Source organism: Sebastes fasciatus, chromosome 13, assembly GCF_043250625.1.
Source record: "Sebastes fasciatus isolate fSebFas1 chromosome 13, fSebFas1.pri, whole genome shotgun sequence".
NCBI classification, from domain to species: Eukaryota; Metazoa; Chordata; class Actinopteri; order Perciformes; family Sebastidae; genus Sebastes; species Sebastes fasciatus.
In genome coordinates, this window is record NC_133807.1 from 33,786,371 (window position 1) to 33,803,022 (window position 16,652).

Consider the following 16,652-nt stretch of genomic DNA (forward strand, 5'->3'; position numbering starts at 1 on the left):
CAACTTCTTTAAGTATATGCAACAAAACTACAACTTATTTAGGTTTAGGCAACAAAACTACAACTTTAACTTTAGGCAACAAAACTACAACTATTTTGGGTTTAGGCAACAAAACTGCAACTTCTTTAGGTTTATCCAAAAAACTACAACTTCTTTAGGTTTAGACAACAAAACTACAACTTCTTTAAGTATATGCAACAAAACTACAACTTCTTTAAATTTAGGCAACAAAACTACAACTTCTTTAGGTTTAGACAATAAAACTACAACTTCTTTAGGTTTAGGCAACAAAATTACAACTTCTTTAAGTTTAGACAACAAAACCACAACTTCTTTAGGTTTAGGCAATAAAACTACAATTTCTTTAGGTTTAACCAAAAAACTACAACTTCTTTAGGTTTAGGCAACAAAACTACAACTTTAGGTTTAGACAACAAAACTACAACTTTTTAGGTTTAGGTAACAAAACTACAACTTCTTTAGGTTTAGACAATAAAACTACAACTTCTGTAGGTTTACACAACAAAACTACAACTTCTTTAGGTTTAGACAATAAAACTACAACTTCTTTAGGTTTAACCAAAAAACTACAACTTCTTTAGGTTTAGGCAACAAAACTACAACTTCTTTAGGTTTAGGCAACAAAACTACAACTTTTTAGGTTTAGGTAACAAAACTACAACTTCTTTAAATTTAGGCAACAAAACTACAACTATTTTGGGTTTAGTAAACAAAACTACAATTTCTTTAGGTTTAAGCAACAAGACTACAACTTCTTTGGTTTTAGATAACAAAACTACAACTTCTCTAGGTTTAGACAACAAAACTACAACTTCTTTAGGTTTAGACAATAAAACTACAACTTCTTTAGGTTTACACAACAAAACTACAACTTCTTTAGGTTTAGACAATAAAACTACAACTTTAGGTTTAAGCAGTAAAACTACAACTTCTTTAGGTTTAGGCAATAAAACTACAACTTCTTTAGGTTTAACCAAAAAAGTACAACTTCTTTAGGTTTAGGCAACAAAACTACAACTTCTTTAGGTTTAGGCAACAAAACTACAACTTTTTAGGTTTAGGTAACAAAACTACAACTTCTTTAGGTTTAGGCAACAAAATTACAACTTCTTTAAGTTTATGCAACAAAACTACAACTTCTTTAGGTTTACACAACAAAACTACAACTTCTTTAGGTTTAAGCAGTAAAACTACAACTTCGTTAGGTTTAGGCAATAAAACTACAACTTCTTTAGATTTACACAACCAAAACTACAACTTCTTTAGCTTTACACAACAAAACTACAACTTCTTTAGGTTTAAGCAGTAAAACTACAACTTCTTTAGGTTTAGTTAACAAAACTACAACTTCAAATTTCACATTGGTGAGGTAGACTTGTGGAGGTGTACTCTACTTAATGTACTTCAGCTCAGCCCCCTGATTTGTTGCGATCAGCTACAATTTGACTTGTGACTGGTCAGTTCTCAGCTAGAAGCAGGTGATGAGTATTCCAGGGGAGGGAACTGGAAGCAGGCTATAATATAAAATGAGGAATGGATATTATAATAGTCAGAAGAAGACATCCACAGAGACAAGACATCAAAAATGAGCTTTTTTTCCAAGACAGAGGTGGCCAGTGAACTCCCTTTATTGGCTAGTAAGTGTATATCTTCTCTCAGGGTCTGGGTTTGATATATGGAACAATATTTATTTTCTTGAATATAAACCAGCAACTCCTCAACAGCTCAGTTTTTTTCTTAACCTCTCGTCGTTGCTCCATTGTGTTTTGGGTCAATTTGAACTAATTTTGACAGAAACTATCTTTCAATTTAAATTTTTGTTGAAGTCTAGAGATTTAATATAGTGTATATATCTGTAGTGGAGAGTTTTATTATCTTCACACAGCTGAATTTAAGTTTGATCAGTTTCATCTATGATGTTTGCAGATGTATTTCTGACAGAAACCAGCTCTTTAACCCTTCATGTTTATCTATTTCACTGACCTACTAGACACCCACAACTATGAAGGTTCATATTTTATAACTTTAAAGACACACATCAAGAGTGAGGTTTCACATTTTTAGGGACATTTTTGAAACCCAAACTAATGTGACTTGATTCTGCATAAAGTTTGTTTTAAACTTTCTTATGAAATAACCATTTATAAATGTTAAATAGATAGTTAATTAAACTTAGTTAATCGTTATTTTACTGTTAATAAACAATGAAATTATAATAATGTTTACTAATTATTAGTAATGCTATAATTTCAGTTTTTTTATCAGTTGTTTGTGTAATATTAAATCATTTGTTTATAAATTCTATAAAATTACATTCTGATTTCATTAGTAAACTATTTTTAACAGTTTATTGTCTTACACATTACATTTTATATACTATATAAAGTATTTGTTAATGATTACCAAATGATTTGTACTTTTAAGAATTTGTTTTAACCATTGACAAAGTATCACCTGTCTATCCAAATAATGTATATAGATGGTCTAGAAAAGTATTTATTAACAATTTAACAATGTATTATAATCATCAGTTGCAACTTCATAACAGCCATCCAAATAATGTTTAAGTATCTGGTCCATCTGAGTAATGTTTATATATGTTTTACAAACATTTTCTTTAAGGTTTACAAATCATTAACAAATACTTATACTGTATACCATGTTATAATGTGTGCAACAATAACCTGTTAAAACCACATAAATTAGAGCATTACTAATAATTAGAAAACATTATTGATTACAATTTCATGGTTTGTTATTATGGTATTAACTACATTTTAAATAACTGTTACTTTACCTTTTATTATTATAATTATTGATGGATATTATAAAATGAAACTTTATGTACAATTGTAAAACTTCTTTATGTTTACTACTGCATTTTGTTGTACTTGTACTGTGTGCAATGGCAATAAAGTTTAATCTAATTTAGGCAATAAAAAAATACAATTGCTGTAGTTTAGGCAATAAAACTACAACTTTGAAATTGCATGATGAAATTAAACATGTCATGTTCATCACAATGCCATCATAAAAAAGCCCCACGGAGTCATAGAACATAAATTATAATAGGTGTTTGACTTTGTCCTCCTGCAGGCCAATATAACCTCACACTCGTTGGCAAAACAAGGCGTGTGAGGTGCCAGATGGTGTCCAGCGCCGACACATCTGTGCTGTGCAAAGACATTTTGAGGGACAATGAGTTACTAATAACGTACGTTTACATGCTCCTTAAAGGAGTGATTCTCAAAGTGGGGGCCGGGGACCCCCAGGGGTCCACGAAAAGTCTACAGATTCATTCATTTAATTTATCATGATATCATTTTATTTTGTTTACAAAAGGCTTCATAGTTCATAGACTGTAGTCAAAGTTCTACAAAACTACAACTTCTTTAGGTTTAGGCAACAAAACTACAACTTCTTTAGGTTTAGACAACAAAACTACAACTTCTTTAGGTTTAGGCAACAAAACTACAACTTCTTTAGGTTTAAGCTACAAAACTACAACTTATTTAGGTTTAGACAACAAAACTACAACTTCTTTAGGTTTAGGCAACAAAACTATAACTTCTTTAGGTTTAGACAACAAAACTACAACTTCTTTAGGTTTAGGCAACAAAACTACAACTTCTTTAGGTTTAGACAATAAAACTACACCTTCTAATATTGTTACTCCTCTGTGGTCTCATCTATCTTACAAGTAAATTGCATGATGACATGGCCGATGATCGGACCAGACAATGTGGTCACTCAGGTCGTGGCTGTCGATCGGACCGTATAGTGTGGTCACTCAGGCCGTGGCTGTCGATCGGACCAGACAGTGTGGTCACTCAGGTCGTGGCTGTCGATCGGACCGTACAGCGTGGTCACTCGGGTCGTGGCTGTCGATCGGACCGTACAGTGTGGTTACTCAGGTCGTGGCTGTCGATCGGACCGTGCGGCGTGGTCACTCAGGTCGTGGCTGACGATCGGACCGTGCAGTGTGGTCACTCAGGTCGTGGCTGACGATCGGACCGTACAGCGTGGTCACTCAGGTCGTGGCTGACTAAATCGTGAGCTGTGGCTTTACATTATAAACGATCTACTCGTACAGGAGGAGCAGGAGTACACAACAACATCTCTAAAGTCGTACAGTGTATCCCAAGCTTAACCGCCGGCTGCTTCATGTTTACTGTACAGACATGAGAGTGGCATCAATCTGAACATCTGGAACTGTTCCTTTAGATAAACGATCAGATAGATTTGTGTATTTGACTCGTCTAACGTCTGTAAACTGTCCCAACAGATGAAGAGCCAGAGCTGAGGATCGTACTGCTCGGGAAGGTCGGAGTTGGAAAGAGTGCTTCAGGAAACACCATCCTGGGCGGGAAAAATCTCTTCCGCTCAGAGCCCAGTCTGTCCGCCATCACAACCAAGTGCCAGAAGCAAACGAGGAATATCGGCACACAACATGTGGTTGTTGTTGATACTCCGGGTCTGTGTAACGCTGATAAAACCGACGAGGAGGTGGTGAGAGAGATCAAGAAATCCATCTCACTTGCCAAACCTGGTCCTCACGTGTTCCTGATCGTGCTGAGGATGACGGATAAATACACCAGCGAAGAACAGAGAGTGGTGGAAATCATTCGCAGCACTTTCGGCAAAAACGCGATGGCTCACGCTATGGTGTTGTTCACCTACGGAGATGCCCTGAAAGATATTTCCAGGGATGACTTCATTCGATCAAACGGAAATCTCCACAACCTGATCAAAGAGTGCAACTGGAGGTGCCATGTTTTTAACAAAGCAGTGGAGGACGCCGATCAGGTCGCCGATCAGGTCGCCGATCAGGACGCCGATCAGGTCCCCGACCAGGTTGCCGATCAGGTCCCCGATCAGGTTGCCAAGCTGCTGCTGAAGATCAACGAACGGGTTCAGGCAACAGAAAGAAGCATCTACACCGCGGAGATGCTCCAAGAGGCTGAAATAGCCTCCGCGAAGGTACGAAACGCAGCAGGAGGAGGAGAAGTCATGCTAGGCAGTATTCAAAATGGTGTTTATTTTGGGATACTTGTTGGATGTTTGATGGGGTATCTTGTTAGCGGTGGTGAGGTGACGTCTACAATAGGAGCTGTAGCGGGAGCGTTAGCGGGTGGAGCACTGGGAAGTGTCATGGCAGGTTTAGTGATTCTCGCCCGCAAAAACACATGCTGCAAGACATGCTGCAAGACATGCTGCAAGACATGCTGCAAGTAGTGAGGGTTATTTATTGTTTAAGCTGATCAGACCAATTATTATTAATGAAAATACTGTAAAGGGGAAATCATGGCAGTGGAGTTTGTATATATTGTTATTTTCATATAAAGTATGTTAACCAAAAGGCCAGTCAGCTAAGTTTGCTGCTGGTTCAGTTTTCTAATACATTAGCCTTTATAAAGAGTTTATAAGGTAACTAGGGCTGTCAAACCATTACAATAGTTAATCGTGATTAATCACACATGTTTGTATCTGTTCTAAATGAACCTTAAAGGGAGATTTGTCAAGTATTTAATCCTCTTATCAACATGGGAGTGGGCAAATATGCTGCTTTATGCAAATGTATGTATATATTTATTATTGTAAATCAATTAACAACACAAATCAATGACAGATATTGATCCAGAAACCCTCACAGGTACTGCATTTAGCATAAAACAATATGCTCCAATCATAACATGGCAAACTGCAGCCCAACAGGCAACAACAGCTGTCAGTGTGTCAGTGTGCTGACTTGACTATGACTTGCCCCAAACTGCATGTGATTATCATAAAGTGGGCATGTCTGTAAAGGGGAGACTCGTGGGTACCCATAGAACCCATTTACATTCACTGATCTGGAGGTCAGAGGTCAAGGGACCCCTTTGAAAATGGACATAGCAGGTTTTCTTCGCCAAAATTGACCCTTTCTTTTAGATAATTTTCTGACTTTTTTTTTTTTTTTTTTTTTACATTTTTACTGACAATTTTCAGACAGTTTTTCCTTGCCAAAATTTAGCGTAACTTTGGAGCGTTATTTAACCTCCTTCATGACCAGCTAGTCTGACATTGGTACCAATGGATTCATCAGGGTTTATAGTTTACTATGATACCAGTATATTCATTCTAGCTGTAAAACTGAGCCCGATAGGACCTCTTATAGACAGTAATGTCGGTCAGGGTCTCAGGCTGAAATGAGAGATTTACAACGAGTTGGTTGAGTTAAGGGTTAACGCAGACTGTCTCAGTCAGAGAGTCGGTGGTATCAGAGAGTATGAACATGACTAGAAGCTGGCTGGAGTCGTGACAATAGAGCACTTTTCATGAAATAAGAACAAAGTGTTTTCCTTAGTGAGATCATCAGGACACATTCATTCATCAACAACAAGAGTCCCGACTAAAAAACACAGAAATCTCACTAAATCTCTGGCGATCAAACGTGACTTTAGTGTGAACAAACATGGCCGACGGCGGGCGGGAAGAATTAGTGATGTTAGTTTTTATGAAGGATGGATGAAGTCATGGAGACACGTTAAATAAACACTAATCAACAAGTTGCTCCTCCATCTCTGAGCTCCATCTCACTGCTACCTTATGCTCCACGTTTAGCGTTAGCTCATGCGTTAGCTCATGCGTTAGCTCATGCGTTAGCTCATGCGTTAGCCGCGGCCGCTATCACAGCGACTTCCTGCTTCAGTCAGCTTGGTTCTCTATTGGCTGTCGTTCTGCACATGACTGCATCATCGGCTGTCCTCGGGGTTGAGATCGGTGCGACCAGGATGGACTTAAGAGGCCGATCGTGGGACGTAAAAAACACTCTTAACGTACCTCACACCACAGGAACATCTGGAAAGATCATCTGTAGAACCATCAAACTATCATCAGGAGGAACCGGGACCAGAATCAGCTGGATTCTGGTGTAGTGTGGACCTCGACATAAGACACTGAACTTCCATGAATGTACTTATTTGCGCTCGCAAAGGTGATCACGCCATCGGCAGCTCCACCTGGTCGACCTGGTGCTCACCGGCGATCTAATGAAGGAAGTCCATCGGGAGAGTAAGAATCAGAACCCGAGGAGTCGACATCGATCGCGTCGCTCTGACTGAGGAACCGAGGAACGATCCGAGTCTCCGTCTCTCGCTGCCCTGAAGCACTGAGCTCGTCCTCTTGACACTTCGTCCTCCGGGACAGATGCTGTCGCCTATTCTTTGGAGATTTTTTGGACTTATTTTCCCAGAATCCAGGGAGGTCGTGAGTAGAGCAGCAACAGGGACATTATGAGAGGAATAGAATTGATTTTGTTTGACTAATTCTGTAATTTGATTACGTAATTATAACATCTGTTTGATATTACTGTTTTACTGCTGTAAGCTTTTGCATAACTGAAATAAAGTAACCCATCTGCAGTTAAAGTAAAGGTTCCACTGTAGTATTACTTCTAATCTGTCTTTAAGTAGCCTCTTTAGGAAGAAGACGGTTAACAGCTGGGGGGGGGTGCTCTGGTCTCTTTTACCAGGTTAACAGACAATAGCTTCAGACTGGACACGTCATAATCCAGATAGTAACAATACACTGAAGTACGTCACATTCATATTTTAATCTCTTTAATCAGGATCTTTGGACAGTCAGAGCTGAGCAGTAACGTTACGGGCATCTTAGTTTATTTAACACAAGCTAAAACTGTTAGATAATGTTAACTAACATTTTAGTTCATGCAACAGACAACAGGACGTAGGCGACGACAGGACGTAGGCGATGATGACAGGACATAGGCGACGACAGGACATAGGCGACGACAGGACGTAGGCGATGATGACAGGACGTAGGCGACGATGACAGGACGTAGGCGACGACAGGACGTAGGCGATGATGACAGGACGTAGGCGATGATGACAGGACGTAGGGGACAACAGGACAAAGGCGACGATGACAGGACGTAGGCGACGATGACAGGACGTAGGCGATGATGACAGGACGTAGGCGATGATGACAGGATGTAGGCGATGATGACAGGACGTAGGCGACGATGACAGGACGTAGGCGACGACAGGACGTAGGCGATGATGACAGGACGTAGGCGATGATGACAGGACGTAGGGGACAACAGGACAAAGGCGACGATGACAGGACGTAGGCGATGATGACAGGACGTAGGCGATGATGACAGGACGTAGGCGATGGTGACAGGACGTAGGCGATGGTGACAGGACGTAGGCGATGATGACAGGACGTAGGCGATGGTGACAGGACGTAAGCGATGATGACAGGACGTAGGCGATGGTGACAGGACGTAGGCGATGATGACAGGACATAGGCGATGATGACAGGACGTAGGCGATGGTGACAGGACGTAAGCGATGATGACAGGACGTAGGCGATGATGACAGGACGTAGGCGATGATGACAGGACGTAGGCGATGGTGACAGGACGTAGGCGATGATGACAGGACATAGGCGATGATGACAGGACGTAGGCGATGATGACAGGACGTAGGCGATGATGACAGGACGTAGGCGATGATGACAGGACATAGGCGATGATGACAGGACGTAGGCGATGGTGACAGGACATAGGCGATGATGACAGGACGTAGGCGATGATGACAGGACGTAGGCGATGGTGACAGGACATAGGGGACGATGACAGGACGTAGGCGACGATGACAGGACGTAGGGGACGACAGGACGTAGGTGACGACAGAACATAGGTGATGATGACAGGACGTAGGGGACGACAGGACGTAGGTGACGACAGGACATAGGCGAAGATGACAGGACGTAGGGGACGATGACAGGACGTAGGGGACGACAGGACGTAGGTGACGACAGGACATAGGCGAAGATGACAGGACGTAGGGGACGATGACAGGACGTAGGGGACGACAGGACGTAGGTGACGACAGGACATAGGCGATGATGACAGGACGTAGGGGACGACAGGACGTAGGTGACGACAGGACGTAGGGGACGATGAAAGGACGTAGGGGACGATGACAGGACGTAGGGGACGACAGGACGTAGGTGACGACAGGACATAGGCGAAGATGACAGGACATAGGGGACGATGACAGGACGTAGGGGACGACAGGACGTAGGTGACGACAGGACATAGGCGATGATGACAGGACGTAGGGGACGACAGGACGTAGGGGACGACAGGACGTAGGTGACGACAGGACGTAGGGGACGATGAAAGGACGTAGGGGACGACAGGACATAGGCGATGATAACAGGACGTAGGCGATGATGACAGGACGTAAACGATGATGACAGGACGTAGGCGATGATGACAGGACGTAGGCGATGATGACAGGACGTAGGCGATGATGACAGGGCGTAGGCGATGATGACAGGACATAGGCGATGATAACAGGACGTAGGCGATGATGACAGGGCGTAGGCGATGATGACAGGACATAGGCGATGATAACAGGACGTAGGCGATGATGACAGGACGTAGGCGATCCGGACATAGGCGACAGCAACAGGACGTAGGCGACAGCAACAGGACGTAGTTGAGGACGACATGACGTAACTTTAATGTGCTTGTAAGAAAGACGTCTGCAGAACAACTCTGAACTGTATCATAAATGTGTATTTTCGGCACAGACGCTGAAACATTTCTGAAACTTCCAGTGGACACTGAAACAGCGGCGGAGCCTCGGCAGAACCTCGGCGGAGTCGTGGTGCGGCCGGATCCTGTGGATATCTTCTGCAACTGTTCTCATTTGATCTGTTGACAAGGACGAGCTCTGTGTAAAATATGATGTCATTTTTTAGACAGTGCTTTCATTGTGTCTGAATTACTTCATCTTTTACCAATAATAAAGATGATCCTCCAGACGGCATCATCACTCTGATTAATGTCAATATCACCGACTGGAACCAGCTAGTTTATGTCAGATCATCGACCTGCTGACAGGTGTGTTAAGGTGCTGATAATAGAAACTACTGTTTGATCTAACCCACATTATAACATTATAACCCACATTATACCATTATAACATTATAACATTATAAACCACATTATACCGTTATAACATAACGTTATAACATTATAACATTATAAACCACATTATAACATTATAACATAACATAACCCACATTATAACATTATAACATTATAACCCACATTATACCGTTATAACATTATAACATTATAAACCACATTATACCGTTATAACATAACGTTATAACATTATAACATTATAACCCACATTATAACGTTATAACATTATAACATAACCCACATTACGACGACGACAGAACGTAGGCGACGACAACGCGACGTAGGCCACGACGTGACGTAGGCCACGACATGACGTAAGCGACGACGACATGACGTAGGCGACATCACCATGACGTAGGCGACGACGCCATGACGTAGGCGACGACGACAGGACGTAGGCGACGACGTGACGTAGGCCAAGACGTGACGCAGGCCAAGACGTGACGTAGGCCACGACGGGACGTAGGCCAAGACGACATGCTGTAGGCCACGACAGGATGTAGGCGAAGACAGGACGTATGCAACAACGACAGGATGGCGACGACGACATGATGTAGCCGCAGCCGACAGGATGTAGGTGATGACGACAGGATGTAGGTGATGACGACAGAACGTAGGCGATGACGACAGGACGTAGGCGATGACGACAGGATGTAGGTGATGACGACAGAACGTAGGCGATGACGACAGGACGTATGCGACGATGACAGGATGTAGACGACAACAAGACGTAGACGATGACAGGACGTATAGAAAGGCAAACTTCCTGGATGGTATTTAATGTCTCACCTGTACCTGAAACAATGCAGCTCTTTGTGTTGTCAGTCTGAACACCGCTCACGGTTTCGCTGGATGAACCTACGTTCTGATGCCGGACCGGCCTCATTCAAATGAGTCAGAGGGCGGCGTTTTTTCACGCAGAGATTGAAGTCGGTGTGAACTTTGCGTCACGATCAGAACTGCGTCCATAGCAACGGCCTGTTATACGTAGCAACGGTCTGTTATACGTAGCAACGGTCTGTTATACGTAGCAACGGCCTGTTATACGTAGCAACGGTCTGTTATACGTAGCAACGGCCTGTTATACGTAGCAGCGGTCTGTTATACCTAGCAACGGCCTGTTATACGTAGCAACGGTCTGTTATACGTAGCAACGGTCTGTTATACGTAGCAACGGTCTGTTATACGTAGCAGCGGTCTGTTATACCTAGCAACGGCCTGTTATACGTAGCAACGGTCTGTTATACGTAGCAGCGGTCTGTTATACGTAGCAGCGGTCTGTTATACCTAGCAGCGGTCTGTTATACGTAGCAGCGGTCTGTTATACGTAGCAGCGGTCTGTTATACCTAGCAGCGGCCTGTTATAAGTAGCAACGGTCTGTTATACGTAGCAACGGTCTGTTATACGTAGCAACGGCCTGTTATAAAGAAATAACAGACTGTAGAACGGCGTGATCGACCATCAGAATGGAGTATTCAACAAAGCCGTGTAATAAATAATAATAATAAAACTCTGAAAGGAGTTATTCTATTGGATGAGTAGCCTACTTTTATTTTATATACTTAAAAGTACATTTTGGTGTAATATTTCTTTACTTTACTACTTTTACTTGCAACGGAGTATTTTTATATGGTGGAATGGAAACTTTGAAAGTGCAAACAGGTTTATTATCTTCCGACTGGAGAGATTTCACCACAGTTGGTTGCAGCTGAATAAAACCCTGCAGATATAACAGACATATATACATGTATATTTACATATATACATGTATATATGTCTATATGTCTATGGATACGACAGTACAACAGACATACTGTATGTTCTTCTTGTTTTGGCGTCGGAGGCCATGACTCGGTGGTTTAATGAGCTGCTGCCCTCTGGAGGTCACCGGAGAAACGGGAACTATTAGTGTTTCAAATATGAACCAGTCATGTGTATATTTCATAATAATAATAATAATAATAATGATATAATGAATAATGATATTTCATGAACATTTCAGTGACTGAAAACACTTTAATCAACACCTTTTATTACATATTATATTACAAGACATAACTATAACTCGTTACGTTGTCCACCTTCAGAGAGCTTTAGTGATTCCAGTAACCAGCCGGAGGAGTTGAACGTCTCCTTATGTCCTCTGGGAGACATGAATCATGTGTTACGGTCCAACGTCTTCTGTCTTCAGCGTGATGATCATCATGAGGACGCTGTGGTTTCCTGGTAGAGTCGATCCAGCCAGCTCCGGTTTATCTGCATCGAAGGTTTCCAGCTGAACGTCGACACAGTTCAGCTTCCACCTGTCAAGCAACGCTTCAACAGACCAGTCGGCACTGAGACACCGGGAGGACACAGAGGACGAAGAGGAGGAAGAGGAGGAGGACAAAGGTTAAAACTGAAGCAGTGACACAAAGCACAGATGTCAGGTTTAACTATAATAACTTAATAACATAACTACGGTCTAAAGGTTATTGTATATTATTGTATATTATTTTATATTATTTTATATTATTCTATATTATTTTATATTATTCTACATTTTATATTATTGTATATTATTTTATATTATTGTATATTATTTTATATTATTGTATATTATTTTATATTATTTTATATTATTCTATATTATTTTATATTATTCTACATTTTATATTATTGTATATTATTTTATATTATTGTATATTATTTTATATTATTGTATATTATTTTATATTATTTTATATTATTGTATATTATTTTATATTATGGTATATTATTCTATATTATTGTATAATAATTGTATAATAATTGTGATAATGTCTCAGCACCTCCTCTCCTGGTACGCGGTCCAGAACTGAGCTCTGGGGTTCTTCCTCAGAAGGAAAGACACAGTCAGGAGGACGTCTTCAAAATCTGGAACAGGTTACAAACGTTTAGTCACTCAGGTTCACGTGCACACTGCCAGGTCACAAGTATGTGCACGTAGGAGACAACGACAGGACGTAGGAGAGGAGGACAGGAGTTGGGAGAGGAGGACAGGACGTAGGAGAGGAGGACAGGACGTAGGAGAGGAGGACAGGATGTAGGAGACGACGTGACGTAGTCGATGACGTAGGTGACGACGTGACGTAGGTGACGACGTGACGTAGGTGACGAAGTGACTAAGGGGACGACGTGACGTAGGCGACGACGTGACTTAGGCGACGACGTGACGTAGGCGACGCCGTGACGTAGGCGACGCCGTGACGTAGGCGACGACGTGTCGACGTGACGTAGGTGACGACGTGACGACGTCACGTAGGTGACGACGTGATGACGTGACTTAGGTGACGACGTGACGTAGGCGACGACGTGACGTAGGCGTCAGCGTGACGTAGGCGGCGGCGTGACGTAGGCGACGACGTGTCGACGTGACGTAGGTGACGACGTGACGACGTCACGTAGGTGACAACGTGATGACGTGACTTAGGTGACGACGTGACGTAGGCGACGACAACATGATGTAGGTGACGACGTGACGTAGGGGACGACGTGACATAGGCGACGACGTGACGTAGGCGTCAGCGTGACGTAGGCGGCGGCGTGACGTAGGCGACGACGTGTCGACGTGACGTAGGTGACGACGTGACGACGTCACGTAGGTGACAACGTGATGACGTGACTTAGGTGACGACGTGACGTAGGCGACGACAACATGATGTAGGTGACGACGTGACGTAGGGGACGACGTGACGTAGGGGACGACGTGACGTAGGGGACGACGTGACGTAGGGGACGACGTGACATAGGCGACGACGTGACGTAGGCGGCGGCGTGACGTAGGCGACGCTGTGACGTAAGCGACGACGTGACATAGGCGACGACGTGACGTAGGCGACGCCGTGATGTAGGCGACGCCGTGACGTAGGCGACGCCGTGACGTAGGCGACGCCGTGGCGACGTGACGTAGGTGACGACGTGACGTAGGTGACGACGTGATGTAGGTGACGACGTGATGACGTGACTTAGGTGACGACGTGACGTAGGTGACGACGTGACGTAGGCGACGACGTGACGTAGGCGACGACGACATGATGTAGGTGACGACATGACGTAGGTGACGACGTGACGTAGGCGACGCTGTGACGTAGGCGACGACGTGACGTAGGTGACGACGTGATGACGTGACGTAGGTGACGACGTGAGGACATGATGACGTGACGTAGGTGAGGACATGATGACGTGACGTAGGTGACGACGTGACGTAGGCGACGACGTGACGTAGGCGACGACGACATGATGTAGGTGATGACGTGATGTAGGTGACGACGTGACGTAGGCGACGACGTGACGTAGGCGATGATGACAGGACGAAGGTGACGACGTGACGGAGGTGACGACATGACGTAGGTGACGACATGACGTAGGCGACGACGTGACGTAGGCGATGACGTGACATAGGCGACGATGACAGGACGAAGGTGACGACATGACGAAGGTGACGACATGACGGAGGCGACGATGACGATGACAGGACGTAGGTGACGTGGACAGGACGTAGGTGACGTGGACAGGACACATACATACTACGAGGTCATAAGCATGTGGACATAGGAACCAACCCTGTGGCTCGTAGAAGACGTCCGATCCCAAGATGATGTCCATCTCGGGAAGCAGAACAAGCTCAGGTGAGACTTCCCCCCAGGTGAGGCCCAGCACGCCGACATCACGGAGGCCGTTGGCCTCACAGCTGCGCCTGCAGTTCTCCAGACACACTGGAGTCTCAGCGCTGTCCGACAGGATCACCTTCGCACCGCACCTGGCAGCCACCACGCCCGGTAGACTCACACCTGCACCGAGCTGCGGAGACACACACACCTCACAAACAGTTTACAAGATGACCGCTCACAATCCCAAACTGTGAGATGAAAGTCTCGTCCTCACCTCCAGCACCGTCCTGTCTCTCAGCTGGTGTCTCTGTGTCCACAGATACTGAGCCAGAACCACGGCACAGGGCCACACATACATCCCATACTGGGCATCCAGAACCTGACGAGAGGATCACAGGTAAACACACAGGTAACTACACACAGGTAGGTAAACACACAGGTAGGTAAACACACAGATAAACACACAGGTAAACACACAGGTCAACACACAGGTAAACACACAGGTAGACACACAGGTAACTACACAGGTAAACACACAGGTAAACACACAGGTAGACACACAGGTAGGTAAACACACAGGTAACTACACAGGTGAACACACAGGTAAACACACAGGTAGGTAAACACACAATACACACAGGTAAACACACAGGTAACTACCAAAGAGTGATGAGAACAAAACACAACTAGCATATTGGACATTTTAACCACACCTTGCATATCAATCCACAAAATGTACGAGACAGTTTCAAGATATTAGACAATTTCTGAATAACCTCCAGTCTTCTAGAGATCATCCATCACAGTCCGTAGTGATTCTACTGGACGCCTACAGACATCCAGTTATATTAGTTTACATCTGATTTAAATAAAGACATATTGAGTTAGTTTAGTTACTGGATGTATCCAGATAGTTTATATCACACAGTGAAGTCAGTTTCACACAGAAGTTCATTAACAGCTGCTGGACCTGCAGTATCATCATGTACATTAAAGCTGGAACAGACAGGGACTGACCTCAGGGATGGAGACAGACAGGGACTGACCTCAGGGATGGAGACAGACAGGGACTCAGGTATGGAGACAGACAGGGACTCAGGTATGGAGACAGACAGGGACTGACCTCAGGGATGGAGACAGACAGGGACTCAGGTATGGAGACAGACAGGGACTGACCTCAGGGATGGAGACAGACAGGGACTGACCTCAGGGATGGAGACAGACAGGGACTGACCTCAGGGATGGAGACAGACAGGGACTCAGGTATGGAGACAGACAGGGACTGACCTCAGGGATGGAGACAGACAGGGTGTCTCTGTTGTTGTCTTTAAAGGTGAACTGTCTGTCTGCTCTGCTGGGTGTCTCTGGTGTCTCTGGTGTCTCTGGTCCTCTGGGCTCCATCCTGCTGGTTAAAACTCCTTCAATTACATCATCACATCTCCAGCTAGTATTCAGACTCTTTGTCTTCTGGGGAGGAATTCGTTAAACCAATTTAATTGATCTTTATATTGATCTTGATATTGATGTTTGATCACTAGCAGCCACGCTGAAGTCTACTTCCTTGTGATGTGTGGACGCGAACGAGTCGGTTCTTTGAGCCGGTTCTTTTAAGTGAACGATGGGAGCCGGCTCCCGTCCGAGAGACGTTTTTTTATTTATTTCTTTAATTAATTCAAGGCTGAATGATAGGACGCTTCCCGGCATTGGACGCTTGATGGGCTGTCACTAGACACAGGCTGCCCCCACCTGATTGGACGAACGCTTTCACTGGCTTCTCTTCTTGGTGAGCTGAGCCAAATGATCTGGATCACTAAAAAGAGCCTTAATTCCCATCACGACTGTTTCCGTGTCGACCACGACAACAAAAAGAAGACACTTCAACAGCCAATCAAATCAACGCAAAATGCCTGGCGGGAAGGCTAAAGCTACATCCTGTCCAATCAGCGTTTAGCTCTGGCGGGCCGTGATAGCCAATGAGCTTTCTGTTCCGGCT

The 16,652-nt window shown here is 43.9% G+C and overlaps 2 protein-coding genes across 7 annotated transcripts; one reads left to right on the top strand and one right to left on the bottom strand.

The window, feature by feature from the left end:
• Nucleotides 1–1,484: 1,484 nt before the first annotated feature.
• LOC141781369 (GTPase IMAP family member 7-like) lies at nt 1,485–7,430 on the top strand. Of its 2 annotated transcripts, none has more exons than XM_074657082.1 (3): nt 1,485–1,658; nt 4,307–4,839; nt 4,900–7,430. In XM_074657082.1, exons 1-3 carry the CDS (start codon nt 1,607–1,609, stop codon nt 5,254–5,256), a joined length of 942 nt encoding a protein of 313 aa, XP_074513183.1. In that variant the 5' UTR covers nt 1,485–1,606; the 3' UTR covers nt 5,257–7,430. The 2 variants fall into 2 exon arrangements, with proteins under 2 accessions (XP_074513183.1, XP_074513182.1); XM_074657081.1 differs by having other exon boundaries at nt 4,307–4,827; nt 4,876–7,430.
• Nucleotides 7,431–12,024: 4,594 nt separating this feature from the next.
• mettl23 (methyltransferase 23, arginine) lies at nt 12,025–16,652 on the bottom strand. 5 transcript variants are annotated; one of them, XM_074657073.1, is made up of 6 exons: nt 15,947–16,652; nt 15,836–15,893; nt 14,934–15,038; nt 14,612–14,867; nt 12,839–12,923; nt 12,025–12,364 (listed from the first exon to the last, which is right to left on the bottom strand). In XM_074657073.1, exons 3-6 carry the CDS (start codon nt 15,015–15,017, stop codon nt 12,193–12,195), a joined length of 597 nt encoding a protein of 198 aa, XP_074513174.1. In that variant the 5' UTR covers nt 15,018–15,038; nt 15,836–15,893; nt 15,947–16,652; the 3' UTR covers nt 12,025–12,192. The 5 variants fall into 5 exon arrangements, with proteins under 5 accessions (XP_074513174.1, XP_074513173.1, XP_074513172.1 ...); XM_074657072.1 differs by lacking the exon at nt 15,836–15,893 and having other exon boundaries at nt 14,612–14,849; XM_074657071.1 differs by lacking the exon at nt 15,836–15,893.